General features: G+C 43.2%; 1 protein-coding gene across 4 annotated transcripts in view; it reads right to left on the bottom strand.

The window, feature by feature from the left end:
• Positions 1-255: 255 nt before the first annotated feature.
• The window catches only part of PSEN1 (presenilin 1), a 65,571-nt gene continuing 41,058 nt past the window's right edge, over positions 256-24,768 (bottom strand). For 3 of the 4 annotated variants that reach the window (XM_030559643.1, XM_030559642.1, XM_030559640.1), the window contains 5 exons: positions 19,039-19,137; positions 15,598-15,684; positions 10,570-10,743; positions 5,014-5,132; positions 256-4,553 (listed from right to left, as the gene is read on the bottom strand). In XM_030559643.1, the coding sequence (XP_030415503.1) occupies positions 4,398-4,553; positions 5,014-5,132; positions 10,570-10,743; positions 15,598-15,684; positions 19,039-19,137 (635 nt within the window). In that variant the 3' untranslated portion in view covers positions 256-4,397. The remainder of the gene's footprint in view (positions 4,554-5,013; positions 5,133-10,569; positions 10,744-15,597; positions 15,685-19,038; positions 19,138-24,768) is intronic. The other variant, XM_030559641.1, reaches the window with a different exon arrangement.

Consider the following 24,768-nt stretch of genomic DNA (forward strand, 5'->3'; position numbering starts at 1 on the left):
TAATTGGTTTTGACAGATTCTCCAAATTAATATGAAAAGAAGCTTTAAAAATGTGTTTTTATGGGACTCTAGTTTGAAATAGAGGGACTCTAGTTTTTATGGGACTCTAGTTTGGGAAATAAGAGGCTTTTAAACATCTCTTTAAGACAAGATTCTTGTTCTTTAAATATTGAAGCTAAAATCTGCGGGGTTTAGGTCCCCAACAGAAGTTTAATGTTTAATATAATCATATTGAAACCACGACAATCAGCAAAGTTAGGATCCATGCATTCTTTATTTTAATGATTAGACAAAGGAAATTTTGCAATAATCTATCAAAACTGTATCTTATCAAGAATTGGAAAGGTGTTTACAAAACGTATTCACATTCAATTCAGATTATGTACAAACCAGTGTCTGTAAAAAAGAAAACAGCAAATTCTTGAGTGTAAAATAATCCAATTCTAATTCATATTCCAGCATTTCCAATGACCAAACTTATGCTGTAAAACAAGATACTACCCTAGTGCAGACATGTTCCACAGTCTTCATTATACGGGTCTCAACAGCATAGCTGTCAAAACAGTTCCCCCGGAGCCCCCTTTTATTTATTTTAAGTGTTTTGAGAAGTTTCCTAACACTTCATCATCCGTCCGGAAATTCCACTCAAATGCAGTCCAGGATAATTCTCTCTCACTGTGGTAATGGCAGAACAGTTGCCATGTATAGTACCAAATGCATGGTCTGCTTTTTACTCCAAGGAGGTTAGCCATTTTCAGCAGAGTTCAGCCCTTGAGTATTTGGCTTAAAATCAGGATTTGCTCCTAAGACAGTTTGAACATGATGCTCTACACAAGCACCTAGACCTCCAGACTCACCCTATGCTGACTACATCTGAACGCAGATGCACCACAGTCAGGAGCTTCCAGTTATTTATAGTAGCAGCATTCAGTATAGCCATGAAAATAATTCCCTATTTACAAATATCCGTTATAACTATAACTCTGGACTAAATCCAAAAATAAAAGCAATGAGGAAGAAAACACATGGTATAAATCCAAGCGGACATTTTTAAGCACTCTTACAACTCGTTGTTTTGGTTTATGACATTTTGCAGATGAGTAGCCCATTAAAAGAGACTAATCACTTATGAAAGTTTGAAAAGTAGGGAAGCTACCAAAAGATGACAGAATTTAGTCTTGAAGCCACAACAATTACTGGTTAATCGAATGTGATAGACATGTTTGGAACACACAGGAGAAAGATCCACAGCTACTGGGATAACACAATAAAAGCTGAGAGCTTCTGCAGACTAAGGTGCTGTCAATAGTGTTCTAATTTAGGAATCAATAACCCCCTCAAAGAGCTATAAAATATACCAGAAATCTCTGGATTATACAAAGTAAACCAGATTGAAATAATCTAATAACAAATTACATGTGTATTTTTATGGAAGGCTAGAAGAGAAATTATGACAGGACTTAACTTCATACTTGTGCATTAAACTCCCAAATCCAGGAAATGCAGAATGAACACTATTCTTAATTAACCCTTCTGGACCAAGTACTGAAGTGGCCTAGCATCACAATATTGTATTCAGCACATGTGGTACTGTACTTCAGTGTAAAAGGGCAAATCCAGGAAAGAGTTTCAATCTTACTTTTGCATCTTTTGGCTGCAGCAAGTGTACTCAAGGCTTAATGTTATTATATTGGTGTATAATCTCCACCACAACCTTCTGTAACACAGCTAGAAATTAAAACTCCAGGATGGCAGAATTTTAGGCAGTGGAAGACTGGTAATTTAAATGTTTTGAAGATTCTGAGTTGTTCTTCAAGAGCCAGATCCAACAGTCATTGAAATAAACAGGCTCCTATTTACTTGAACAGGCATTAGACTGGGCCTTAAGGGAGTCAGAGTTCCAGCAGTGACTATTTCAAACAAAAGATAACCTCTGCATTTTACTAATAACTCTGTTAACGGAGACTTGGCTCCGATGTACAAATAGATGATAGTGGTACCAACTTTTGGCAATCTTTTTCTATATAAAGAAGCAATAGTTAGAATGCTCAACCAAAAAAAACAACAGCTGATTTTCTCAGAGATTAATGCTGATGAGGATCAAGTAACAACAGTAAAGAAAACTCAAACTGTAGAAAACTTTGTATTAAAAATCCAATTTTAAATGAAGTTCCACTCAAGTAGTATCTGGGACAGTTTACTAGTCCTTACAATTACACAGGCAGTTCTGACCTAGACAGCCAGAATGAGGTACCAAGATGTGGTTACTTTATTAATGCTATCCATAATGAATTCAACAGGCAAATGCAGCCACTACCTAGAGTGCAAATACTTTCAGATTAGAAGAGTGTGCGTACCTTATTTGATGTAACTGCCCTGATTTCCAGATGCCAACATTCTGTGACTAGTAGAGGTCACACAGGGCAATACACAGAAGTTCCCAAGGACATTAAAGATGAGGCAATTAAAGAAAGCAAAGCCTTCTTGGTATGCAACACAAATGCAAACACCTCAACATATTATCCAGTACTCAAACAACAATTTGAAAATGTCCATGAAGTCTCAGTCCTATTACTACTCCATGTTTTCTGAAGTTGAGCTCTTTCTGGGGGGGAAAAAAGTTTGCTTCAGAGGCTCTGTTATACTGGCTTTGTCCTTTAGGTGTCTTGTTTAGAAAGGACTCCAATATTAAATTTACATAGGCTGCAATGCCATCAACAGTCAAACCTGTCCATCCAGTCTATGCTTCATTGAGCTCAGCTGCACCAAAACCAGGCTCTTTGCTTGCACAAAATGTTTTTCGCCAATCTCATCCTCCCAAAAATGTCCCATTCTAAAAACTGTTCACCAAACACCAAATCATTGTAGTTCTAGATAAAGAACAACAACAAAACAAATTAAGGTGGGGTTATTAAGTTTAGTTTCAATTTTTTCACTTTGTATAAAGGCTAACAACCCATAGGCTTCCTTTCAACTGTTCTGGGACTCTCTTCTCCCTTCTTAAGCTTCTCCAGGTTTCTCCAATTTTGTATTCCATCACGCCTCACTATAACTGGGAAAAAAGGCCATACTTTTTATTTCCAAGCAACATTAAGTGATGTCTTACTTGACTAATGAATATTCATTTATCAATACACTACATAAAATAAAATCACTTAGCCTGAAATAACCTTGAACGGCTGATACTAAAGCTTAACATGTAACAGAGAAGTCAACTGACTGTTATCTAGGAAAAACACTGCCCTTCATTTTAATTTGCTGTAATCCAGATCCTTTCAACTATATGTTTTTAGAGAGAAAGGTCTGAAGGAAACAGCAGAATGCTACTAAAAATAACCCTCCATTTCTCTGCACCTGACAACAGGTTAAAATCCTGGAATGCTTTGGATGGAGACGCTGCTGCAAATGTCTGCCTATTTCATATGCCCAAAGATCCAGTGGGGGAGAACGGGAACTCAGAGCAATGCAGTCCTGTGTGGCAAATTGCCATCTAAAGGCAGGGTTTGAATTAATGTTATTCTAGCAAAGATTAGCAAGATGACAAAAATAAATCCAGAAATTGTCATGTAAATTTTAGTGAGGAAAATTTTAGAGTATTAGTCCTTCAACCTTTTACAAGGATCCATGTTAGGACCTCATGATTGACTTGTTCCAAACTATTCAGTCCAAGCCTTGGTAGATTGGCAGCGGTAGTACAGGATGCACGCTTTGTGCTTGAGAATGCAAAAAGTGTTAGTAAATTTGAGAACAGGCTCTTGTTCCAGTATGAAAATAAGCTTTTGGACTTATCAAAACCAACACACTTAGGCACAGAGACTATTAAGGGGTGAAACTCTCTTTAGGTGAGACTATTATTTCTCCTTCGGTCCCATTGCTGCAATACCTGGCCTTTTCCTAATGACCCAAAGTGGGGTCAGGACTCAACTGGTGAAAAACATTGCTTTAAAGGTCTATATTGGATTGATTCTCTTCAACTGGTTTACATGTCAAATCAAACAGAACTTTGCTAACTTTCTTCATTTAACCTCATGGCAGTCCTAAGTGTCTTCAGCGTTGGGAAAATATCAACCTATACCCAGGGCTCACGTTGCTGGTAGGAGCATTAGCAGCTTTTACACAGGTGGTCCTTATTACATGTTTATCATTTAGAGATTGCTTATGACATAATGGCATCCAAGTTAGTCCATCCATTGAGAAAAAACCCTTTTTACACAGAAGAATCGTATGGTACCCAGTGCAGTAGCTCAGGAAAACATGGGAGGAAGTTGCAACGATTCAGGCCAGAAATCTTGAGCATTGAACTTCACTGTCATGTGAGGACCAAGTAAAAATCCCTTTTTCCTCCCAGATTTTCTAGAGTCAATATAAATGTCCACAGAATATCAGCTTCACCTGTGCTAGATATAAAACTGATGGAATGCTAGCTGGTCCATAAAGGGCTGCACCAAGTTATCTGTGGCAAAGTAGAAAACGAGCCCAAAGGTTATGGAGATAGGAAGAGCTGGTAAAGCCTTCTTGAAGATGGCAAGAAGTAGTAGAGTAAGGCACAGACCCTGGAAAAAAGAACACGGAAATGTTACGTGGTAAAACTAAAGCCAGTAAAAATATGTATTACAGAACACATCAAGCCGAAGGGCTGACAAAAGGGTTGGCCAATATTATTCTTGCGCTTTTCCACACTGAGTGCTATTAATGTCAGGATTACTTACTACACAAAGTAACTCACTAATGAGCCCACTCAGTAAAGCACTGAAGCATATATTTAAAATCTCACTGAAATCAATGGGACATAAACATGAACTTAGGTGCTGTGCTGAACTGATGCTTAAGTGACTGATCCTTCCTGTTCCAACTGAAATCCACAGCAAAACTTGCAGTTTAAGATCATGACGGCAAGATCAGGCACTGAATAACCAATATGCAAAATCCCAAGGGAAAACATACAACAGCAGCCCCTAGGGTCACTGAAGAATGTACTGAAATATCATCACCACCACATTACATTATACTCACAATTAGTATAGCCACAAAACAGGCTAAAGTTGTGTTCCAGTCTCCACTTGCTGTTGCTGAGGCCTTGCCAACCAGAACACTGTAGAAAATGAAATCTCCTAAACCAAGCTTTACTCCTCCTGCAATGGTAAAAATATGGGAGCGTTACATAAAGACCCAAAACAACTCCCACCAACAGCCACAACAAATGACTTCCGTTGCACGTATCTGACAGAATAATCCAAGAAACCAATAGGACACCCAAAAGCAACCAGCAGATTCTTCTTGACCCTCCTGCTGCAGAGCTGTTCCAGTCTCCAATACACATGAATGATATGTCGCAGCTTGCCAGTACACTTCACCGTATCGAGTTATAAACAGATTAAATGTCACAAATCAAACATAAGAGAAATTTTTTTTTACGCACACCCCCATTTTAAATTAAGTTAGCAAGGAGTCGAAATGGGAGGCTGGGAATCAATAAGAAGTAGCTTTTCAGAAGCTGTTTTAAAGCAACAAGGGAAAAAGCACTTACTGGCATGACTATCTCTACCAGATAAACACTGATATCAGGAATTGGAATATAAAAGGGAAAAATGAATAGAATACTCAAAAATAAAACGTTCTGGAAAAAAAGGGAAGCCAAAACGCACTTCACAGAGTTCTACTATGTAGCCTGTAGCTGATTTAATCTTTCGTACAGAGGTGTGACGAGCAAAAATGGCAGGTCCCAACAGAGTACTCCATTTTGACACAAACGGGTTATTTCCAACATCTCTAGAGTAAAAAGGAAGACCTTTGCCCATTTGCTCCACTTTATGCAAATTAGTTGAGGTCTTCAGACTCCTAATAATTGCCAGTATGACTCTGAACTGAGCAAGTTGGATGTTTCTGTTATATTTGTTGTAGATCTAAGCCACTCTCAATTGTTTCATTTTACAGCAACATTTTGCCAAAAGACTATTCCTACTACCCTGCCTAGTGGGCAGATGAGTCACTTGTTATTTTGCAGTTTCCAATTACGTATCTTCCAGTGCACAAACCAACATCCAGCAAAACATTCCAGTGACCTCTTGTGTCTCCTACAGAATCCTTTTTTTGATAACTCTGAAAGGCTCTTTGTGTAATTATGATGCATCTTTCAGATTAAATGGGTGTTTGTGGTTCTGCAGTACATGGATCCTTCAAAAGTGCATGAGCCAATGTGCTTGTTTTTAATGGTAATTACCACCTCGGCAGGGACTTTAGTAGCATAATATCCAATTAACAGCATTTCTGTAAAACAGAAGTAAAGATGATTTCCTCTATGTTTGTTCTACTAAATAAGCCTCAGACAGTGCCATAGCTTTTTCAAAGCCCCTACGTCAAGGCTGTCAAACACCTGGATGGTGGGCAAGATCAAACCCCTTGGATACTCTCATCTAGCCCACAGCTCCCTTTGTCACATCAGTGCAATCCAACTCTGGACTCGCTCTGCAGGAACCAAGGGAGAGCTGGAGATCAAGTGGACACCTGCTGAAGAGGAAGAGCTCAGGAGTGAGCTTATACCTGATTGGCCATATGCAAGGAAGCCCCTGCCCCCTCCACCTCATCATTCCTCCTCCTGCTATGGCAGCTGCCTTTGCATCTTCTGCCACTGGGACTGAGCCCCATTGCTTCGGAGCTTCCCTTGCCCCTCAAATTGTTTCTGCTCATCCTGGCCTAGTGGGAAGGGCCCCAGAGCACTGCTATCCCAGATGAGGGACAGGTGGTCGTCTGCCCTGGGGAGGGAAATCTAGGGCTCCTTTTCTCCGAGCAGCTGTTCTCTTTCTCTCTTCTCCCCCTCTTTCTGCCCTTCTTCCCTCTCTCTCTCCTCATCTTTCCCTCAGGGTTCCTGATAACCCCATCAAGCCCTGCAGCACCAGGTTTATGGGAGTGGGTCCTCCTCTTCCCACTATATTTTGCTTGCCACTGCTGCCTCCACCAACCAATCCAAAAATCTGTTACTTTTCAGACAAGGAGAAAGGAAGAATTAACTTAGCTAAACAGATGCACTCTATAGTCAGAGGAGCCTGGAAAACATGCTCCTTACTGGTGAGTTTTGTTTCTCTGGCTCACAAACCCCAAGTCAAAGTACACTCTGGCCCTCACCTCAGAATGAGTTTGACACTCCCACTCTATGCTATAATTATTGGGTTTTTCTAGAGAGATCCTCAACAGTTCCCTTCTGAACTCAAAGGAGTTCCCATATCTTAACCATTCCCCACATTTATTTTTCAGCCTAGGTCTACATTTAAAAATTAGATCAGTCTAGCTATGTTGCTCAGGGCTGTGAAAAATTTTGCACCCTGTGCGACGTAGATAGGTCAACCTAACCCCCCTGTGTAGACACAGATGAGTTGACAGAAGAATTATATCAATTTATCTGCTGCCTGGATGGACTGACTGATGGATTATCTACATCAAGAGAAAAACCCCTTCCATAAAGGTATAAAGGATTGATGCTAGAGAGGCACAGCTGCAGCGAATTCAGATATAACGCGGTAAAGCAGCGCTCCAGCGAGGCGGGGCTGTACGCTCCAGCGGATCGAATGAAGTTCGAAATAACGCGGTTTCACCTATAACGTGGTAAGATTTTTTGGCTCGCGAGGACAGCATTATATCGAGGTAGAGGTGTACTTCAGTCATATGCTGCTATGGCCATTAGCTGGATGAAACTCTCTGCAACCCATCAGCACTGATTTTTGATTTGCAAAGTGGTCCTCCGTTTTGCAGGGACTCAGCATGGCTGTCCCTGAGCCTCTGCTAGCACAGGAGCAGGGTGTTACCGTACACCCCTTCCACTCAGTTCTTGTCCATGTTCACTAGAAATTTCCTGTGAATCTGGGAGGACTGCAGCTCAGGCTGCAACAGCGTGGGGGAAAAGCTAGTCTGCCATCAGACAGACAGTCCCATGAAGGACAGACTCCAGAAACCCTTTTCAGCTCTTTCAAACTGTGAGACAGACAGTCCCAAAACCACAGAGTTTGTAGTAAATCAAGATTACTGGCGAGGGGAAGGGAGAAGAGATTGATTAAAACAAAAGAAAACAGACTGCATAAAATAGCTAGTCTTAAAACTGGTAAAAGCCAACGTAGGTTACTACTGGAAATCAGCAGCACCTTATACTTCTCATCTCCCTGGAGTCTCTCAGTACCACCGCTCAGGTTACTCTGATCTGTTCACTATGATTTCCCCTAAGACTTAACCATTATGTGTTTCCTAAATTCATTCAGGATCATGTTCACTGCTTTGGACTAGCTCTTTTGGTTCCTGCTTATCCTGTAAGAATTATTACAGTTTGGAGCGTTTAGAATGTGTACACACACAATAGGATCTCCCAGCCCCATTCCAAAATCTCATTTACAAGTAAAGTTTCCCATACTCCTAAAGGCCATGCTTTCTCATGTTAATTTTATTGACTGGAGGTGTCAATCTAAACATAACTCAGTCTGTCTTTAAAGAGACAGGTTTTAGTTTTGTTTTTTTTTTATAAGTCACTCTTCACTTTATTGTACTCTATCAGCTATGAAACACTGTCAAATTAACACTGATCGGTCACAGATGATACCAAGCTAGATGCCAAGTGAAACACTGCATGGCAGCACATTCCAATCCTACTAGATTACCAAGCTCCAAGGAGTATTAACAACATTTATTTTAATTCCTGGCGGCAAGGTTCCTTGTTAAAACTAAAAAGTCATTTTGGAAACAACTTCTGAATATCCAAAATATCCAGAATTGCAGCTACTATTCAAAATTTAGTTTCTCATCATATTGGGAAGCTCTAATTTAATGAAAAATGAAGTATTTGAAAATGAAAAGAATTATGCAGTTAGGACTAGCAGTTGTCCTGATCTCAGATCTAAAGGGCTTTCAAGAGACAGCTCTAGAAGGAAATTGATGCCTTAGTTACTTATCACTGACTACAGTGATTAATAGGGCGACCAGACAGCAAATGTGAAAAATCGGGACAGAGGGTGGGGGGTAATAGGAGCCTATATAAGAAAAAGACCCCAAAATTGGGACTGTCCCTATAAAATCGGGACATCTGGTCACCCTAGTCATTAATAACCCAAGCTCCAGAGACAGATGCTAAAAACTTTAAAGGAAAAATTCAGTGGGAACCTTACTGGATGCATCTAGTACAGAATTTGTTCACTTACCTTTATTAGCAAAGTGATATTACAAGAATACTTATAACATCCCAACTCACTCTTAAAAACACAAAACTAGTGCTTTGAATTAACAGACTGTATCACTGCTTGCTCTGCAGTGATCACTGCACGCTAAAACAATTCTCTCTCAAGTCAAGTTGTGTTGCACAGTAACTTGATGAAAAAGGGAGTGCTAAGAACGCTGTCTTACCATGCTGATGATATTAAACATTTAAATACTGTTGCAGTGTATTAAATGCTCAGTGATCAGTGCAACGGCTACAAAGCTACTGCCACAAAACGTGAATTTTCCAACAAACTTCTAACAAATTGTTGCTGGCTGACAAGTATGACTAGCAGCACTGTAAATATGCTCCTAGAACTATTGATTGTAGAAACAGAGGGACAGACACACACATTTTGGAACAATTTATTATTTTCTTCATTTAAAGTACCCACGGGGGCAGGGAGAAAAAGTGCCTAAAGCCTGAGATAGGAGTCTAACAGTTACTTTAAATAACAATCCATTCAGAAAACTATAACTGTCTACCAACATAACCAGTCTACACAAAAGAATTAGGTCAATTGTTAAAAGACTAAAATATACTTCATCCCACTCCCAAGACCCCTGTGCCCCAAGTGTCCTCCCCAAAAGCTCTATCAAAGAAAGAGGCTTTGCAGTTCACTCTGAAGGTCAACAGAGATTTGGGTTATTTTGGAGAAAGGTAGGCAATAAACGCCAAAGATGCTGTTATGTAATACACCCTACTAACATCCTACCACTATAAACAAGTGCCTTCACTGATCACAACTATGGCAACAACACATGGGGAGAGAGATAGTCTGCCAGACAGGCAGGTCTGAAAATGCTTAATGCTCTACAGGTCCAACAACACCTTAAATTCCACCTCGAAACGAAAAGCTTGCCTGTGCAGATCCCTGACTATTGATGTTATGTGCTCAATGTGAGACACTGTACTTAACAAGCAGGTTGCTACAGGGGGAAAAAAACAAAAAACAAGCAAGCAAGCTGCAACATCCCGCATTGAACTTTGGTTTTTAATTAGCCCTAACATGTAGTTTTGTGCAGAGTGTACTGCGGCATTCTGATCTTGAGGTGACAAAGGCAAGGATCACAGCTGAGAGGTCTGTATTCAAATGGATGACACTCTCTGACCATCAGTGGACTGAAAAAAAGCCATTCAGGTCATTGCTGTTATATGATGGTTTAAGCCCATCCAGGCCTGTGAAGGTCATTAGGTGGGTCAACATGTCCTAATCATTGGGGACTTTTCAGCCTGTCCTATGTGTCTATGTAAGTAACATATGAATGAATAGGCACATTATCTTTAGCTGACTGAAAATCAAATGTACATTTATTCAGTCTTGGGATAATACTTACTCTCTTCTGGGTCCTCGCTGGCTTGGGAGTTACTAGGGAGAGCCTGAACAGCGGCCCGGGATTCAGGAGTGGATTCAAGGGGCCCTATTCTGCTATCCCTTTGTTGCTCCCATTCCGGATTGAAACCTCCGTCATCCAAGTCAGCATCTTCATTCTGAATCTGGTTTGCTGCAGCTCAGGAAAAGAAAATAATAATATAAAACTTATTACAAAAGTGTTTCTCATACATAGACACTCCTGTTAATACAGTTAGTCACATCAGGTAACTTTCCTCCTCTAATTGGCACTGATGAGACCTCAGCTGAAGTCTTTAGGAAAGATGTGGACAAACTGGAGAGAGTCCAGAGGAAAGCAACAAAAATGATGAAAGGTTTAGAAAACCTGACCTATGAGGAAAGGTTAAAAAGACTGAGTATGCTTAGTCTGGAGAAAAGACGACTGAAAACAGGGACCTTCAAATATGTTACAAACTGTTATAAAACTGTGATCAATTGTTCTCCATGTCCACTGAAGGCCAGACAATAAATAATGGATTTAATCTGACACAAGGGAAATTTTAGGTTAGATATTAGGAAAAAACTTTCTAACTATTAGGATAATTAAGCTCTGGAATAGGTTTACAAGGGAGGTTTTGTAATCTCTATCATTGGAGGTTATCTGACCTGTTTTTAAAATACACCTGTCAGGGATGGTCTAGGTTTACTTGGTCCTTCCACAGCACAGGGGCCTGGACTTGATGACTTTTCAAGGTCCTTTCCAGCTCTTTTCTAACATAAGAATGGCCACAGTGGGGCAGATCAATGGTCCATCTAGCTCAGTATCCTGTCTTCCAACAGTGGCTGATGCCAGATGTGTTAGAGGAAATGAACAGAACAGGGCAATTTATAAAGTGATCCAGTTCCATCTTCTGGTGGTCAGAGGTTTAGGGACACCCAGAAGATGGGGTTGCAGCCCTGACAATCTTGGCTAACAGTCACTGATAGATTTATTCTCTGTGAACTTGCCTAATTCTTTACTGAGCTCAGTTCTACTTCTGGCCTTCATAACATCCCCTAGCAACAAGTTCCAGAGATTGACTGTATGTTGTGTGAAGAATACTTCCTTTTGTTAGTTTTAAAACTGCTTGCCTATTAATTTCATTGGGTGACCCCTGGTTCTTGTACTATGTGAAGGAGTAAACAACACTGTCATTCACTTTCTCCATACCAGTCATGATTTTACAGACCTCTATCATATTCCCACTTAGTTGTCTTTTTTCTAAACTAAAAAGTCCCCGCTTTTTTAATGTCTTCTCATATGGAAGCTAATAATTTTTGCTGCCCTTCTGTAATTTTTCCAATGTAATATATCTTTTTTGAGATGGGATGATGTAAATGGCAGGCAGCATTCAATATGTGGGTATACCATGGATTTATATAGTGACATTAAGATATTTTCTGTCATATTATCTATCCCTTTTCGAATGGTTCCAAACATTTTGTTTGCTTTTTTGACTGCTGTTTCACATTGAGCTGATGTTTTTAGGGAATTATCTACAATGACTTCAAGATCTTTTTCTTGAGTGGTAACAGCTAACTTAGACTCAGTCATTTTATATGTACAGTTGTGTAGCGATGTGGCACTCACCCATGCGACACCTCCTGCTGGTGTCTTGGGAATTAGCTTATTTCCAGCCTTGGAGCACCCTCTGCAAGCCGGTGTCCCACTGCTGCTAGGCCCCCGCGTCCCTTCCTGGACTCTGGTGCCCTGTTATCTGGGGAGCCGGCCCCTGGCAGTAACCCCTCACTTTGCCTCTGAGTTTCCCCTCTCTGGGGAACCCCCAACCCTCTACTCCCCATTTTGCCTCAGTCTGGGCTACTGCCAGTCATCATCAAGCCCCCACTCCCTGGGGCGGACTGCAGTGTAAAAGCCACCAGGGGGTTTGGACCTCCTGCCTTTGCCTCCCAGTACCTCTATGGGCCCTGGACCAGGCCCTGCAGCCTGGGGAGTTGCCAGCCTCAAGCTCCCCTGCTCCTCTGGCTCTCCCCAGCTCTGGTTCACTTCCAGTACCCTTTCTGCAGGCAGCCAGGCCCTGCTCTCTCCCAGCCTAGAGAGAGACTTCTCTTGGGCCTCTGGCTCACAGCCTTTTTATACAGGCCAATTGTGGCCTGATTGGGGTGTGGCCCAGCTGTGGCTGCTCTGCCAATCAGCCCAGCTTTTCCCCTGCCCTAGCCCTTTCCCAGGGCTGTTTTAGGCCCTTCAGGGCAGGAGCGGGGAAACTACCCTGCTACAAGTTGGTATTGTGTTTTCCAAAGTACATTACTCTGCACTTATCAACAGTGAATTTCATCTGCCATTTTTGTTGCCCAGTCACCCAGTTTTGTGCAATCCCTTTGTAACTCTTCGCAGTCAGCTTTGAACTTAACCTTTCCGAGTAAGTTTGTATCACCTGCAAATGTTGCCACTTCACTGTTTACCCCCTTTTTCCAGATCATTTATGAATATGTTGAAAAGAACTGGTCGCAGATCCTTGGGGGGGGGGGGGGAGGGGAATTTACTGTGAAAACTGATAATTTATTCCTACCCTTTGTTTCCTATATTTTAACCAGTTACCGTGAGATGTGTTGATGCAATATGATGTTACAGCAAAATGTCATCACATTATATCATGATCTGGCATGATAACATGAGGACATTTTGTCAGCAGAATGTCTTTGAGGGTATGTCTACATTACGGGATTATTCCAATTTTACATAAATTGGTTTTGTAAAACAGATTGTATAAAGTTGAGTGCACGTGGCCACACTAAGCACATTAATTCGGTGGTGTGCGTCCATTTACCGAGGCTAGCGTCGATTTCTGGAGCGATGCACTGTGGGTAGCTATCCCGTAGCTATCCCATAGTTCCCACAGTCTCCCCCGCCCATTGGAATTCTGGGTTGAGATCCCAATGCATGATGGTGCAAAAACAGTGTCGCAGGTGATTCTGGGTAAATGTCGTCACTCAATCCTTCCTCTGTGAAAGCAACGGCAGACAATCATTTCACGCCCTTTTTCCCTGGATTGCCCTGGCAGATGCCATAGCATGGTAACCATGGAGCCTGTTTTGTCTTTTATCACTGTCATCGTATGTGTACAGGATGCTGCTGACAGAGGCGGTACTGTAGTGCTACACAGCAGCATTCATTTGCCTTTGCAAGGTAGCAGAGATGGTTACCATCCCTCTTGCACCGTCCGACATTGTAAATTGGCGATGAGATGACGGTTATCAATCATTTTGTACCGTCTGCTGCTGTCATGGGTGCTCCTGGCTGGCCTTGCTGAGGTCAGCCGGGATCGCATGGACAAAAATGGGAATGACTCCCCAGGTCATTCTCTTCTTTGTGTTTTGTCCAAAAATAGAGTCAGTCCTGCCTAGAATATGGGGCAAGTCTACTAGAGAGCCAGAGAGCACAGCCGCTCCGGGTCAGAGTCCCAGAGATCCCACAGAAAAGATGAGCTGCATGGCATTCTAGGAGTGCCCCTGTAACAACCCGACCCATTGCTTCCCTCCTCCCACATGCCTCCTGGGCTACCGTGACAGGGAGTCATTCCCATTTTTATCCAGGCGCCCCTGGCCGACCTCACTGAGGCCAGCCAGGAGCACTCACGGGCTGATGACGGTTTTCCACCATTTTGCACCATCTGCCCTCAGGAAAGAAAGGGGAGGAGATGCTGCTGTTCATCGCCGCAGCACCGTGACTACCAGCAGCATGCAGTAGACATACGGTGACATTGAAAAATGGCAAGAAAAGATTTTTTCCCCTTTTCTTTCACGTCGGGGGGAGGGGGAGAAAATTGACGAGGCATACCCTAAACCACCCTGGACAATGTTTCTGACCCTTCAGCCATTGGGAGCTCAGCTAAGAATGCACATGCTTTTCGGAGACTGTGGGGACTGTGGGATAGCTGGAGTCCTCAGTCCCCCTCCCTCCCTCCATGAGCGTCCATTTGATTCTTTGGCTTTCCATTACGCTTGTCATGCAGCATTGTGCTGAGTCCCTGCTGTGGACTCTGTCTATCATCGCCTGGAGATTTTTTCAAATGCTTTATCATTTCGTCTTCTGTAACGGAGCTCTGATAGAACAGATTTGTCTCCCCATACAGCGATCAGATCCAGTATCTCCCGTACGGTCCATGCTGGAGCTCTTTTTGGATTTGGGACTGCACTGCCACCCGTGCTGATCAGAGCTCCACGCTGGGCAAACAGGAAATGAAATTCAAAAGTTCGCGGGGCTTTTCCTGTCTACCTGGCCAGTGCATCCGAGTTCAGATCACTTTCCAGAGTGGTCACAATGGTGCACTGTGGGATACTGCCCTGCGGCCAATACCATTGATTTGCGGCCACACTAACCCTAATCCAACACAGCAATACCGATTTCAGCGCTACTCCTCTCGTCGGGGAGGAGTACAGAAACAGGTTTAAAGAGCCCTTTATATTGATATTAAGGGTCTTGTTGTGTGGACGGGTGCAGGGTTAAATCGGTTTAACGCTGCTAAATTCGGTTTAAATGCGTAGTGTAGACCAGGCCTGGATCTCTCCAGTGACATAACAGCTCTATACCACAAGCTCACTGGATGGGAGCTCTTAGAAAAAGGAAGAAAACAGAACCCACTCAGTGTTGTAGAGAAATCTGTGAACGGACTATCAGGAAACCTGATCAAATCTGCCCTTTCAATGTGGCTTTATTCTTTAAAATCTCATTTTATAATCTGTGTCTTTCCCTGCACATGGATGTTGCCTTACCACAACTATCCTCTGCACTGAACTCAGTCAGTACTTGTTGTTGAGATAAGTCTCTTAAATAGAAACCATGAGATAGCCGTGTTAGTCTGGATCTGTAAAAAGCAGTGAAGAGTCCTGTGCATGCATCCGACGAAGCGGGTATTTACCCACAAAAACTTTTGCTCCAATACGTCTGTTAGTCTATAAGGTGCCACAGGACTCTTTGCCGCTTTTCTCTACGAAGATGTTCTACTATAAGATAACATGCAAAAGAAATCCTCACCTTGTTTATCATAAGTGGAGCTTTTGGAAGCTTTCCGTTGGGCTTCTGGGTCTTCCTCAGCCATGTTCACTAGCCACATCATCGTTGCTGTTGAAGAAAAGACATGGTCAACGCGTCAGAGGACAAACTGTGGCGTCAGCACTGGGCTATCATTTCTCTGCTGCAACTATCTTCTGTCACAGGCAGTTTTACTTCCTTTTAAAATACTTAAAGGCATACTACTAGTTGGGATGAAGTCAGTTTCAGCTACAACACATCTTCTAGATCTGACTGGATACAGATTGGTCATAAGAAGTGTTATAAAAATTAGTCAAGTTGCAGCTGCTTAGAGATACAGTTTCCCATTAAGAGTATACATTGAAAAACTGTACTGATGATTCTCCTCCTACTCTCCTGTGCAGAAGCAACCAGATTTTCATTTGGAAGTATAATGACTGGTATTGAAGTAGCATCAGTTTACACAGGCAGTGCTGGTAACTGTATCTATAGAAGCTATTTTTCTTTTTAAAAGGCTGGTCACTGCTCCTATTCTTTTACAATTCAATTTTATTCAATTTAAGTTGGTTATTTGTAGTTCAAGTTTGCTGTTTCCCAGCCCTAACTTCCACTTCTTGGGCATATAGAAGGGCTAAGCCGGCTATGGGCAGATGTTACCAGTACAACAGAACTAAGATTGTGACAGGTTAAGTCAACCCTCACTCCATCCTACTCTTACCTCCCCGCCATCCCCCTCACACCACACCCTTCTCTCCTGAGCAGCCAACTGGAGTCCACAACATAAGACATTTCTACTGTGCTTGACATTTTAATACAGACGTCCCCCGGGTTACGCAAACCCAACTTGCGCAAACCTGTGCTTACAGAAAAAGTTCCATAAGCTAGAAACAAGAGGGTTTTTTGGGGGGCATAACTGTCGGATATACATTTCTGACATGCAAAATTTGAGTTATGCAAGGCGTTCCGGAACGGAACGCTTGCGTAAGTCCGAGAGTGTCTGTACAATGATTTCTGAATTAATATAATATTTGCTAGGTTTTCAGGGCATAATAGTATCCCAAAGCTAGTATGTATGGAAAATGTCAGTGGTGGACACCCTAACAAGTCAGATCTCCAGGTAACAATCTGTCTGATGAGTTGGATACCATCACATATGTCCCACCCATCTATATCTGAGATGGCAAAATCCAGGTAATAAACTGCATTTATCATGCACTTCTGGCCAGCTTTTAAAACACTGATCTTTAATGTTAATTTTTTTTATTTTGGATAAAAACACTGCAGTTCCTCTTAAACAACCAGAGTCTTCCATTCATTGTCAGAGTATTTTGGATTCTTTATAACTTGCCTTCTGTAGAGCCTTTCAGATGATCTCAAACAGTTTTTTTCCCAAAACAAGCCTCACAACACTCCTACGAGACAGGTATTGACCCCATTTTACACAAGACAACTGAGGTGGGGGAAGATCAGATAGAGAGTTAATGTTAGAGCTAGGGAAAAGACAACTCCTGACTTCCTGTCAGCCACAAGACCACAGTCCCTCCCCCAATTGTAAGGGGTCTTATGTATTTCAACACTACAAGAGAGCCGACTGGGTAAGCTGAACTTACCCAGTCTGAATAAACAGTGCTTAAAAAGCTCTATCTACTCCCACTAGCCAGAAATCAAGATACAAGATGAGCAGGAATCCCCAATAGTGAGCTCCATGGGTGATGCCCAGCCCCAGCTGCTGGTAAGGGAGAGGAAGTTGGCATTACCATAGTGGACCTCACTAGGGGGATCAGGTTTTTTTTAAATCAGCTTCTGTCTTCTAGGTACCTGATTAGTCTAAAATATGGCTGCTGGAAGGGAGAAACAACTCTCTTCTCCCTATCCCAGAGACTCTTAGCTGCTGGAGGTGAAAGTGTGTGTCTGGTATTTTATCTTCACCTGGCATTTTAGTTTCAGTCCTCCTTCTGTTTCAACCCTGAGTTTTCCTGAGCAGCAGCAAAGTAAAATTTGTTGATTCTTGACAATTTCCCTGCTGCTCCCAGGATTATGAACAACAGCAGTGAAAATGATCAGATTTGTGCTAGTTTTACATTGCTGCTGCTTACTAGAGCTGGGCAAATAACTGATTTTTTTGGTTCTACTTGAGCCAAATCTAAAAATTTGGAAAAAATGTTGGTGAATTTCAACCCAAAAAGGTCTTGTTTCCAGGCATTTTTTAAAGGCCAGATTCACAAAACTGCCAGAGGTAGTTGTGGTTCTTACCTTATAACCTTTAGCTGAATGGTTAGGGCATTCACCCAGCATGGGGGAGACCTACGATCAATTCCTCCATTTGCCTGATATGGAGCTGGGACTTGAACTTCTGTCTTCCCCCACACGCAGGACAGTACCTGGACTATAGAACATCCTGGGACAGGTGTGTCTCCTGTTGAAGCTGTCCTACTTTGTATAAAGTACTTGAATAGTTGTTGGAACATAGAGAGGAAATAAGAATCACTCTATAGCTCAGTGGTTAGGGCACTCACCTCAACCGTGGGAAACCGAAGTTCAAACCTTTGCTCCAATGCATAATTATTTATACAAGGTAGAACAGTTTCAACAGGAGAGACTGAGAAAGATCATAACACTATATACACCAAAATACAGCCCAGTGGTTAGATGGGGGAGGAGGAGAGACCCAAGTTCAAATCCCTGCTTCATATCAGCAGAGGGAAGAATTTAACTAGGTCTCCCACTTACTGGGTGAGTGCTCTAAGCACTGAACTAAAAGTTACAAGATGGGCACACCGCCTACCCCCACATATACACTTTGTGAATAAAGCTTAAACATGTTTTTGGGTTAAAACTAGTCTGCAGATTTGTGTCAAAATAGCAAATAATTTCTGGTTGACAAACTATGAGCAAAACCAGAAGCAAACACATACAGAGAACACAGAAGCAATTCACATTTAATGGGTTATTCCTTGCAACCATAAGCTAGAAACATAATTTTTAAAAGTCTGAAGAAAATCAATTTCTTGTAGGAATTCATGGGATAGGATCCCCTCGCTCACCAACATGAGTTCCCCCTTCTCTGTAGTGAGTAGATTGTTTAAGCCCTGCAAATGGACAAATATTTCTAAATAGAAACAAAGCCTATCATAAGTGCGCTAGATTCACGTTCTACTGATACTGTTTTGGCCAGACCAAGATCCTTTACCACTTTTTCCATTTTAATTTAAAAAGAACAAAGTGTGCTGTTTTTATCTTGGAATATTTTATAAATAACATATTCCAGGTTTCTAAGCAAATAGCAAATGAAAAATTGAGGCCCAAGGAAATGAAATGTGATTTCCAGCTGCGCATACAACAACAGAACATATTAAATCAAAGGAAGCCAATGGGATGATTACATCTTTCCTCAAGGTCAGGCAAGAGATTACAAATCTAAAAGCCTTAATGAAATATACTTACAGGAGTAAATAAGTGCTGGGAAGAGTGTTTCATTTCTCTCTTGAGCTGTTTCAACCAACATACGAAGAGGACCTTTAGGACATAGGACAGCAACCAAATCTGCAGGGGAGAGCACAGAAAAGATCCTGTACTACAGTATTACAGATTTGGTTTTTAAAAAAATTTTATGTGAGAATGGCTGCAGGGATTGGTAATGGGATACCCTCTAGGATGCTGCCTGGAATATAGACCAGGTTAATGAGTTTGTCTCAGTCCAGTTCTCAGTGATAAGATACAAGTCCAGTGGATGTAATTATTTGAGGCAAATAGAGTCGAGAGTTTATTATATCTAAATTATGTGGCAGGGACCCACTCCCCTTCAAGCCCTTTCCCCCACTCACTACATTCCTCAATTCTACTGCCACTTTTAATGTCTGGCATACAGTGGTGTCAGTGCGTGCCCCACTCTTGTGCACTGTAGGAGGTGCACAAATGGGAGACTGACTGGTCAGAAGTCTGAGCCTTTGGCATAAGCACATACGTTTTCCATGTTTAACTTCTATGGTGTGCAAGTGCATAGTGCTCTTTGGTCCCTCCACGTTCCCTGGGGTCTGTTGCCCTCCATCCATTTTAGGTACTTATATGACCCCCATCACTGCAGTAATTGAGTGCTTCTTTAACATATTTATCCCCACAACACCCTTATGAAGCAGACCAGTATTATTATCCCTGCATCACAGACTGAGAACTTAGGCACACATGCTGAGTGACATGCCCATCCTCACACAAACTCTGTGTAACTGAACCCAGGTATCCTGAGTCCCACAACAGCGCCATTACCACTGAACCATCCCTAATGGCTACAGTCATCAGGGCACACCCTGAACTCCACAAGGAGAAGAGTCCTACTCCTAAGAACTTTAAGAGTAAAGACGCTTATAACTCTGTGGCCAGCTGGACTTAACCCTGCAGCAAGGCTCCCTGGCTTCTCCAAGAAACTGGAAATTGTGGCAAACTCAGATAAATTCAAATATTGGGAATTTTAATAAATGAAATAAGAATACAAATACACTAAAATCTCTGGAGCTATTCTGACATTACTTTTAATGAGATATTACTTTTAATGTTCTTTATGCAGTCCCCAAATTGTTGTTTTTCAGCATGCTGTATATTTTTAAACTCAGATCATTTAGTTTCATCACAGAAGCTGGCAGAAGCAAGCTTGGGGTTTTGATGACTGGGCAGTAAACGATGCTGCATCTGACAGTTTTGTCAACTAGGAGGCAGCTGAAACTGTGTGTACTGCGGAGGGTGTGAATTCCTCTCCCTCCCTTGTAGGCAGTGATGGGAGTAACTTCACATTTGAAGCAGGATTTCATTCCAAATTCCTCATTCCACACCCATGCTGCCCCACTGCCCTCCATCACAATATCTATGGAACATCCAGCTCAGCACTGGTGGATAAGCACTCAATCTTGAGGTTTCTGTTAAAATTATAATAAACTGACAACTCTGAAATGTAATGATGACATTGTTGATGTTTAGATTATTAACAGTCCATTGTGCACACATGTAAACATCTGGGAGATCAATAAAGGAAAGTTAATTACTTTGATAATGGAAGTTCTTTGAGATGCATGGTCCCTATGGCTATTCACTGCTCCCGCAACCAGGAATTCTTCAATAGCAGTGTCTGTCTCTCCCTGTGCTGCAAACAGAGGGTGTGATGGGGTGGGGCAAACTGCTCTCCAATTCCGACTCTGCTGTGAATCACGTGAGAATCCGAAGCAGAAGGGAAGGAAGGTGGATTGTGAATACTCATAGGAACCACACATTTCAAAGAACTCCTGTTACTATAATGTAAGTAAGGTTGTGACTACACTGCCACTTTCAGCAGGTGTGAAAAAACACAGTGACAAAAGTTTTAGCGCTGAAAAGCGCTAAAAGCTGCGCTCCCAGCAATAAAGCTACCACCGCTCGTTAGGGGTGTTTTTTTTTGTTGTTGTTTTTTTTTAAATCGCCAGGAGAACTCTCCCCCGGCTATAAAGCATGTCTACACTGCCCATGTGACAGGGCTGCTGCGGCCGTGCTGTAACGTGGGTAGTGTAGCCGTACCCTTACTTCCCTTTCTTTGAGCGCTAGTCGCTATGGGTATTCACTATGAGCGACTCCCAAGCAGTGCCCATTGAGAAGGCAAGGGCGAGGAAGAGCTTTGCACCCCGGGTGGTGTGCAATGGAGGCTGGGGGTGGATAAGCTTCCCCAAACCTCATGCCACTGGGGGTAGGGGGAATGGTGGATTTGGGGTCCCTGGAAAAATAGCCTCATTCTGTCACAGCCCTGGGGCCACGTCAGGGGCATAGAGCTTTTCTGGTCTTAGGGCCACAGCAGAGAGGGGGAGGGGGAAGCAGTGAGCAGGGGTGGGTCTTGGGGGGAGGGGGAAGAGGCGGAGTAGGGGCAGAATGGGGGCAGGGCTGCAGGTGGAAGGGACACAATAGGGGAAAGGCTCCAGGCTCAGAGCCCCAGCCAGAGCCAAGAGCTGTGCGCAGTCCCGGCCGAGGCTGAGAGTCTGACTCCGGCTGGGGACGAGCTCTCAGTCCCCACCTTCTCCCCCGTCCTCGTAGCTCTGACTGAGCCCCAAACCTGCCCCCTTGTCCTCCGGTCAGGGCCATGGGGGGCTAAGAGCACAAGCAGAGGTGTGGCCTCAAAGGGAAGAGGCAGGGTAGGGGAAGCTTCAACTGCCACCCATGCTTTGCACCACAGTTAGCAGGATTGCAGAAATGAAGGAAGCATCCTCAGCTGAGGCTTGAATCAGGGAATAGTGCCCAGTAACATGCCAATAGAGACAATCTGCCAGTCTATAGATTTCCAAGAGTGGGACTTCTTGAAAGGATGCCACTGAGACAGCTTGCACTCAAGTAGAGTGAGCCCTGACAGATTGTGAAGAAGGGGCTCCTGCCCTCTCATAGCAGAGAGGGATACAGCTGGTAATCCATTCTGAGAGTCCCTGGGAAGACATTGCCTCTCCTTTCATCCTCTCAGATATGGAGACAAACAGTCATGGAGATCTTCTAAAGTGCTTTGTCCTATCCAGACTGGATGTCTGGAGGGCTCCGGCATTCCTTTCCCTGCCTCTATATTCCTGAGGTCTTCAGTGAAAAAAAAAACAACAACAGGGAGGTGGAGTGCCCAGTTCAAGTGAAAGTCAGATGGAACCTCAAAGATGAATTTGCAGTCCAGTCTCAGGGATACTCTGTCCCTGTGAAAGACAATATAAGCCAAGCCCACCCTGAGGGCCCTAAGCTCAACTACTCTCTTGGCTGAGGTAATGTCTGTGAGGATGGCTACCTTCATCAATAAAAGTAAGAGGCAGCAGGAGGCCAAGAGTTCAGAGGGCAGTTTCATGAACTGGGAAAGCAGTAGGTTCAGGTCCCAAAACAGAGTAGGTCTTGATACCGGTAGGAACATTCTGATGGTGCCTTTTAAGAATCTGACTGTTGTGGAATAGTGAAACCCTCTACCAGAGAATAAATGGCATTGAAAGCTGCTAAACAAACCCTTAATTTACTAATGGATAGGCCTGTGACATCAAATGAGAGGAGACAGTCCAGGATAAGAGAAATGCCAGATTTCTCTAGAAGCAAATTGTGCCTCTGACACCACAGGGAGAACCACTCCCACTTAGCAGTGTAACACTTTCCTATAGAAGGTTTTTTGTTTTTGAAAAGGACGAACAGAACTTTCTTCAAGTAGGATCTCTCTAAGTCTGCCATCCATCCCAAAACCAGGCTGTCAGATGAAGGGGTGCCGGTTTGGGATACTTGGTGCCACCCCTGTTCTGTGACCGTAGGTCTGGACATAGTACAGGTGAATGCACGGGTAGGAGGCCACCTTTTGGGGCCTGGTGAACCAGAATTGCTGTGGCTGGTCTTTTGGAGGACTCATGGTAGAAGCAGAATGGGAGGAAAGGTGTACATCTACAGGTCTGACCAGTGGACTAGGAATGCATCCTCTCTGGAGCAGCTCCCCGAGCATCCAGACAGCAATAAGTTGAACACCTTCTATTGTCCTGGGTTGCAAAAAGATTGGAAAATGGGGATCCCCACTGGCAAAAGATTCATTGGGTGACAGATAGGTAGAGCTCCCACTTGTGAAAATGCCTGCTGAGGCTATCTGCTAAGGAATTCATTACCCCAGGCAGAAGCACTGCAGAGGATGATCTGGCGCTGGATGCACCAGTTCCACAAGTGCACCACCTCCCTGCAGAGTGATGCAAACCTTGATTCCCTCTGTGTATTTATATATTAAGCAGTGGTCACATTGTCTGATTTTACCTGGACCCAAGTGGATTGAATGAAGGGGAGGAATTTTTTGCATGCTTCATGGACTGCTTGAAGCTTGAGTTGGTTGACCTGGTGTGTGCCACTTTTAAGAAGTCCAGAAGCCCTGAGCTATATGGTTAACCAGGTGTGCCAACCCTGCCTCGGAGGGATACATCTGTCATGAGTGTCTGTGGGTGGGGCAGAAGCAAGGGCCCCCCGCCCCCTCCCACCACACACAAACTCTCTCTCTCTCTATTCCCATCGGGTGAGAGATGTCCAGGCACTGGGAGGAAGCGAGACTCTCTTCTCCAAGGAGTCTCTCTTTGGGACAGACCTTACTCAGCCAAACTTGGAGCCTGCGTAGGTGAAGCCTGGCAAAAGGGGTCACATGGACGCATGAAGCCATGTGGCCTAGAAGTCCCAAGCGAGACCAGACTGCCATCTGAGGACTGAGACAGAGTTGGCTACGAAGATCTCATTGCGAAGAATCTGTACTGGGCTACACATGAATTCTACGATAGCTCCAATAATATCTATAGTCATTATGGGTGTTAAAGTGGACACTCCTGGATTTACTTAAAGTTCCAAGGAGTGGCATATGTAGAGCAGGGCAGCAATTCCTATTCGTACTCCTGATACGATTGTCCCTTGAGGAGCCAGTGTCATAGACTCATAGGATTGGTGTTATAGCCCCAGCTTTGGAACAGTCTTCTAGCAGGCCCCTTCAGTGTGCCAGACCCTCTCAGGGTCTTGCTCTTCCTCCAAGGTAAGCCAAGTGGCTCCACTGCCTCCTTACACAGGATTTCTGGGCCTACAGCATTCCTGCTTCACACCTTGAGCTTTGTTCATCAAGTCCAACTGAGCCAGAGACTTGTACCCTCTTTGGGGATGAATGCACATTTGCAGGGACACTCACATAGCACTGTCAAAACAGTAGCGTTTATTTCTTAATTGGAACACAGCATAGGAAATCCTTAGGGTAATCTAGAGAAATGAAGGTTAAAGCATAGTACATTCTAATTAGTCCAGAGCCCAGCCAAGCTGTAGTGAACCCCCTGTTTCAAGTTCTGTATCCCTTCCTCCGTCTGACCTCCTGGCTCAAACTTCAGGTAAGAGCCCCAACTCCTTCCAGCAGCTAACTCTTCTCTCCTAACTCATAGTGCTCCAGACCCTTGATCTCCACCTGGGAAATCTGTTGCTCAGCTTCCCTAAGAAAAGGCAGGGAAGTCGCTGGTTGCTAGATGTCAATACTAGCAACTGGATCCCCACTATCTTCTCAGATGCTCTAAGAAGCCCTGAGAAGTCATGGGATAAGAAGGAAGGTCCTCTCATGTATCAGTAACTGGTTAAAAGATGGGAAACGAAGGGTAGGACTAAATTATTAGTTTTCACAATGGAGAAAAGTAAACACCGGATCACCCAAGGATCTAT

Source organism: Gopherus evgoodei, chromosome 4 (assembly GCF_007399415.2).
Source record: "Gopherus evgoodei ecotype Sinaloan lineage chromosome 4, rGopEvg1_v1.p, whole genome shotgun sequence".
Taxonomy (NCBI): domain Eukaryota; kingdom Metazoa; phylum Chordata; order Testudines; family Testudinidae; genus Gopherus; species Gopherus evgoodei.